General features: G+C 46.8%; 1 protein-coding gene across 1 annotated transcript; it reads right to left on the reverse strand.

Annotated features, from left to right (window-relative positions):
* Window positions 1–803: 803 nt before the first annotated feature.
* On the reverse strand, window positions 804–5,569 carry KCNA3 (potassium voltage-gated channel subfamily A member 3). Its single transcript, XM_001381945.5, has one exon. It carries the CDS (start codon window positions 5,336–5,338, stop codon window positions 3,569–3,571), a length of 1,770 nt encoding a protein of 589 aa, XP_001381982.3. The 5' UTR covers window positions 5,339–5,569; the 3' UTR covers window positions 804–3,568.
* Between the last annotated feature and the right edge of the window lie 1,149 nt (window positions 5,570–6,718).

Genomic DNA, 6,718 nt, shown 5'->3' on the forward strand with positions numbered 1-6,718 from the left:
ATAAGTGTATATAGATGTGTCTAAATACATATGTTATATATGCACGTGTGTATATATATACATATATATATATATATATATATATATGTTATTCTTAAACTGAGGAAGGCATTCAATGCCCTGGATGGACTTCCTATAGTGAATTTATGGGAGGACAGGGGCATGATTTCACATGATTGGCAGACATGGAAAAGGTACACTTTGCATTGTGAAAAACAATCTAATTTCACCCAAACCAAATAGTTTATGAAATTTCAGATTCATTTGAATACCTTGGGTTTTTTTTGTTTGTTTTGTTTTTTATACAACAGGCAGGATGGAAGAATGTATTAAAAGCTGGTTTCATAGCAAGGAAGTTCCAGTCCCATCCCTAACATACACAGGCTGATTGGCACAGGGCGAATTACTTAACCTCTCAGTCCTATCCTAGACAACTTTTTAAGACCATAAATTGCAGAGAAGGTGCTAACCTGTAATGAGAAAAAGAATTTCATGACCCAAATTTTCATATATTAGTGAAACTGGAGATCTAGACCCTATCCTTTCCCATTCTTTTAAATAATGGGGGGAAAGTCTAAGTAGTTTGTTTTGTTTCCAGTAGTGAACTGTAATAAAATATTACACAATGATTATGACTAACACTTTTCTCTTGAAAAATAATTTTCTTGGAAAAATGTATCATACCCATATTTATAGACTATATGATTTAGATGGAACTCTATAAGTAAATGCATAACCTTAGTTCATCTATAAAATATCTGTATATCTATATTTTCTAATTAAATATAAGATGTCCAATGAACTTTATTTATCTTTATATTTATAAGGCCTTTTATTTAGTATGTAAAAACAATTCTAACACTGTCATTCCTACAGTATTTCCAACAAATTACTACTAAAAATGAGTTATTGTGAAAATATCTAGTCATTCAAGATGCAATAACTTTAGATAACAGGTTAAACATCAGCATAAGGGGCATTCTGTTGAGTTGCCTAGGAAACATTTAAGTAGCTGAACTCTACTGATGCATTGAAGGACATAAAGAAATGCTGACACTAAGGATAGGTTCATAGAAGAAGCCAAATGAAATTACATTTTATCTCCATTGTCAATACTGCTTAGCATCAACCCCACTTGACAAGCTTCTCTCCCCAGCAATATTCCCATTGTATCCTTTTAAATAACATCCCACTGGTGGAATAAGGTACACTTCTTTCTCCCTGAAAATATTTTATGAATAGAAAAATATAGTGATAAAGCAAAAAAAAGACTATTCTATGATAAAAAAATCACAATTTTAAGATAGAATGTCATTTTCCAGTATGAAAAGAGGGGAAAAAATCTCTTCACTTTAATGGTCAATGTCTTCAATGTAAAGAAATAAATGACATTTAATCCTCCTGGTTAAATAACACCAACTACTGTATTAAAAGGTTAGCTTTCAGACTACATAAAAGAATAAATTAGCTTCTGGAGAAAAAAAGATCCTTTTTTACCTTTTAAAAATGAAATGTTATTATGACTTAAATGTAATTAGCACTCTAGTTCCAGTGTCATGGACAGTACTAGTATTTTCTATTACTGTAATGCTCTGGAAATAAAAATTAGACCAATTATATCAAAATAAGATTATTGTCTCCTATCTTTGCAAAAGGAGATTGGTTGTTATAAAACTATGTGAATTAATTAGCAAGTTTTTGGAAAGAGTAATTTCAACACAGCATGAGTTAAATGGTATATGAAGAGTAATTTTCAATCCTCTTTTCATAATAGAGAATTCAGGTCAAAGGTAATGTGCCAGTGTACATTTGATACCAATGGAAATGAAGCATTATGATAACCAGAGTTCTAAGGAAAAATATATTTGTGAAATACTATTTGTTCTTCAAATGACATTGCAATCTGGGGATGAGAAGTGTTTGTCCGATTCCCTGTACAAACTTACTGTTCTTAACAGACAACACAAAGCTCACCTGATTCTATCTGCTGTCTGGCAACCCCTGGCTTGTAGTTGAAACAGGCAGGTATTTTCCCCAAGGTTTGGTTACTTCCTGTCCCTCCTCTTAATCAATTGTCTTTATTTTTTCCCCATTAAAACGTGAATGTTTTGCATTTTAAAGTTTTAGCTAGCTCTTCCACAGTTGTGCAGCAATGTTAATTGTTGTTGGGGTCTGAGTAATTTCTTTCTTTAAGAGAACTCTGGAGGTCATTTTAAGTTTTTAAGGTGCACTAATTGAATCTTTAATTTGCATCAGAATCGGAAGCAATAAACTGCCAGAAATTTCTTGAGGAGGGAAAACTGGAGGCAGTGTCTTTTAACGTTATTGTCTATTAACAGGTGTTTTGATTCAGGACGTGTCTCGCGGTGACTTATGCAGCTAACATTCCAAAGATGATAATTTTCTTTCTTGATTCAGTGGTTATTAGGATGACTCCAGTGATTTTTGTGTTTTTCACACAAAAGTTTGATGATCACTAGTTCCCACACCTCGGATTAACTAGGATTAACTTTCTTTGTGCGGTTTACTCAAACAGCGGTTTTCCTGTGAAATCATGTAAGGAGGAACCATCTGGAAAAGGTTACCGTGGAAACAGCAAGGGGAAGCAGGGGGTGGGGCTAGAGAAAGATGCCATGACAACCTTTTTCGGGTTTCCCAGGAAACGACGGTTGCTATAGGAACTGCATCACTCAGGTCCGAATTAGTAACTTCCGCTGGAAGGGGTGTCTGTCACTTTAATCTTCTTGTGATATTGCAGAAGCTTATCTTTCAGATGCATTAAAGGGGGAAAAAAATCTCTCGCTTCTCTCAGCAGCACTGAAAACATCTCTGTTTCTAGACTACGAATGGTTTTTTTGGCGAAGGGGGGGGTGTTTGCACAGAAATTCATCACAATGATTTAATGTTAAACCTAAAGCTTTCGAAATACTTAAGCAGTCCACAGGGTTAAACTACAGTTAGTCAAATCATTCAATCTTGAATCGAAGAAAGCATTTTCTTCAGAAATTTTAGACTCATATGTAATTCTGGGAGCGGGATTTCAAAAGGAGAGTTCTGATAGGAACTGAATAAATTTACAATGGATTTACAAATCATTGCACTAATTAGAATTTAATTGACCTATCCCTTAGGTTAGGCAATTCACCTACAAGCACAATAAACGATGCTAGAAGGTCCTCCCACTGACTGGTAAAGAAAAAACTGCCTTTAATTATGTAGTTAAACCAGTTATCCTAAAAGCACTTTTTAATTCCCCTCCCCACCTACACGTTTCATTGTTTTAGAGAGAATTAGAAATCAAAACTAAAAGCAACAAACAGCACTTCCGCTATTTGCAAGATTAAAAGGGGGGGAAAATGGGAAGCAGAGGAAACGCAGCCCATTTGCAATAGACACCTGTTTCGGCACGAAGCAACATGGGACAGGGGAGGGGTAGATGAAGGAAGTGTGTTTTCCATATTCTTCTCTGGATGAATGGTCTGGAAATGTATAAAAAACGAGGGCATACACAGACCAATGGGGCACGTTCCACACAATACTAAGCATAGCATGTCACTTGTATCATGTATTAAACATCGGTGAAGATCTTTTTGATGTTGACACACGAGTTGGGATTATTGTTCGTGGTGCAGGTGGCCGTGGAGTTGCCCGTTTTGAAGGGGGCTGGGGGAAAGGTGCTATGGTTCATACCCGCCTCCTCGATCACCATGTATTCCGACTTACTCAGAGTCGAATTACTCCGAGCTTTCCTTAGCTCTTCAACTGAAGAGGAGAGATGCTGGCAGCTCCCCACGTGCATATACTGGGCTTGCTCTTCACCCTCTGTCTCTCGATGATAGAAGTAGTTGAAATTGGAAACAATCACTGGCACCGGCAAGGCAATTGTCAGGACACCAGCGATGGCACACAGCGATCCCACAATCTTGCCCCCGATGGTCACCGGGTGCATATCCCCATAACCTACAGTGGTCATGGTCACCACTGCCCACCAGAAGGCATCGGGAATACTGCTGAACCCAGAAGAAGGGTCGTCTGCCTCCGCGAAGTAGACAGCGCTGGAGAAAAGGATGACCCCGATGAAGAGGAAGAAGATGAGGAGCCCTAGCTCCCTCATGGAGGCCTTGAGGGTCTGCCCCAGGATCTGCAGCCCCTTGGAGTGGCGGGAGAGTTTGAATATTCGGAAGACCCGCACCAGCCGGATGACCCTCAGGATGGCTAGGGACATGGCCTGCTGTCCGTTGCCCTGCCTCTCGGCCAGCTCGGTGCCCAGGGTGATGAAGTAGGGGATGATGGCCACGATGTCGATCAGGTTCATGATGTTGCGGGAGAAGGTGGCCTTACTGGGGCAAGCGAAGAAACGCACCAACAGCTCAAAGGAGAACCAGATAATGCACAGGGTCTCCACCACAAAGAAAGGATCCGAGAAGCTGGAGACACCGGCCTGGGAGCCCGACGTGCCATTGTTGGCAGCTTCCAGCGTCTCCGGGGACAAGGGCGCGGGGTAGTCCTTCTCATCGCGGAACTCGGGTAGCGTTTCCAGACAGAAGATGACAATGGAGATGAGAATGACCAGTACAGACACTATGGCGATGCCCCGTGCGGGCCCCGAGCTCTCGGGGTACTCGAAGAGTAGCCACACCTGGCGCTGGAAGTCGCGGCGGGGCAGGGGCCGCTCCTCCTCTCGGAGGAAGCCCTCATCCTCTCGGAACTTCTCCATGGCCTCCTCGCCAAGCTGGTAGAAGCGGATCTCCTCAGAGAAGATGTCGATGGGCACGTTGACTGGCCGGCGGATGCGGCCCCCAGACTGGTAGTAGTAGAGGATGGCGTCGAAACTGGGCCGGTTGCGATCGAAGAAGTACTCATTGCGGAGCGGGTCGAAGTACCTCATACGTCTCTTGGGGTCTCCCAGCAGCGTCTCGGGGAACTGGCACAGGGTCTTCAGTTGCGTCTCGAAGCGCAGCCCTGAGATGTTAATCACCACCCGCTCCCCGCAGCAGTCTTGCTCTGCTCCCGCGACCGCCCCGGCTGGGGGTCCCCCGGGCGGGAGCGGCTCGTAGCGGTCACGGTCACAGCCGCCTCCGCAGCCCCCTGGCTGCGGGCCGCTCGCCTCGGGCTCCAGCAGGTGGTCCCCGGGCACCACGGTCATGCCGGGCTGCAGCTCGGGGCCAGCGGCGGCCCCCGCAGCGGCCTCGATGTAGCCGGGGTTGACCAGGGTGTGGGCGCCGCCGCCGCCGCCGCCGCCCGACTGGGGCTGGGGCTGGGGCTGCGCCGAGGGGTGGGCGCGGTGGCGGGCGGAGGGCGGCGGAGGCGAGTGCAGGAGGCTGAGATGCTCGTCCATAAGGCGGCGGCGGCTGCGGAGGCGGCTGCCCCTTCACCGCCTCCCCTTGCCCGCCGCGCCCACCCTCCGCCCGCCGGCTCAGAGCCACCGCCGAGTCCGCAGCCTGTTGCTGCTGCTGCCGCCGCGAGGCTTCGTCTGGGTCTGCCTCGCTCCCCTCGGCTCCTCCAAAGACAGACAGCTAGCTCACTCCTAGCCCTCCCCTCGCCGCGCCTCGCCTCGCTTCTCTCCCCCTCCCTCCTCCCCGCGCACTCCCCCAGCTTGGCGCGCGCGCGGCGTCCCACTCCTCTCACCTCGGGATTCCCGCCCACCGCGGCGGGGGCGCGCCGGCCCTTCCCGCCCACTGCGGCGGGAGCGCGCGCCCCTGTCCCCCCTGGCCTGCCTTGGACAGTGAGGGACTGTTCCCCACCCCGGGGCCTCAGGAAGAAGCTGAGGTTTCCTTTAGTGTCTAGTCTCTATCCCACCTGGTCTGGCACCCTAGACTCCTAGGCTGCCCTCAGTGAGCCCAGGTATCCGCACCCGGGCACCATCCCCACACAACGTAAATGGTAGTTTATAGGTCTCTAACATCTTGGCCAGTCGCCCCTTTCCCCTCCACAACCATTGTAAGCCTAGGGCTACACAGAAAGCTCTGGGGGTGGATTCTCAAATGCTTTTCTTTCATTCATTCAACAAACACTCATTAAGCTCCTATTGTGTGCCAGGCACTGAGCTAAGCCTTCTACCAGAATGCAATCAGATCTTGGCAGCCTTCTCTTCTCTACCTGCACATCCCTGCACAACCCCCAATGACTCCGACCTGAGTTCGGCTCCATCATGCTCCTCCCCCACAACCCCTAGGGCTCGTGCCACTCAGACCTTCCCCCTCCCAGCCCCCCAGCCCCGTGTAAACCAGGTTATGGATGTGGAGTTGTGTGGAGGACACCAAGCCCAGGGTCCAACACATCCATTTGTGAGAGCCTATGGCCAAGGTACAGAGCAGAAGAAAATCCCAAGCGAGGGTGCCAGGCACCATCAAGAATCGAAGACTTATAGATCTTGAGCTGTTAAAGGACCCCAGAGGCCATCACTTCCAAGCTCTCATTTTATACAGATGGAAAAATTGAAATTCAGGGACCTTAACTGGCCTTCCCAAGGTCACACAGGTGGTAAGCATCAGAGGAGGGATTTCGTTCATTTGATGCAGAACCTTTGGCTTCAGGGCCAATGCTCTCTCTCCCCTGAACCATGGGAGGAAGAAGATGGAGTAGAAGGCTGTGGGCAAGGGGACAAGAAAGGATATCTCCTGCTAGGGTAAAATATTATATAGGAAGTATGGGTGCTGCAAACAGTCTCATTGGAGTTCAAAGAAAATGGGTCGGAAAAATCCTTCCAGGGAGTCCC

Source organism: Monodelphis domestica, chromosome 2 (genome assembly GCF_027887165.1).
Source record: "Monodelphis domestica isolate mMonDom1 chromosome 2, mMonDom1.pri, whole genome shotgun sequence".
Taxonomy (NCBI): domain Eukaryota; kingdom Metazoa; phylum Chordata; class Mammalia; order Didelphimorphia; family Didelphidae; genus Monodelphis; species Monodelphis domestica.

Coding starts and splice junctions, on each gene's coding strand:
- KCNA3 (XM_001381945.5), bottom strand. CDS start 5,338: ATGGACGAGCATCTCAGCCTCCTGCACTCGCCTCCGCCGCCCTCCGCC.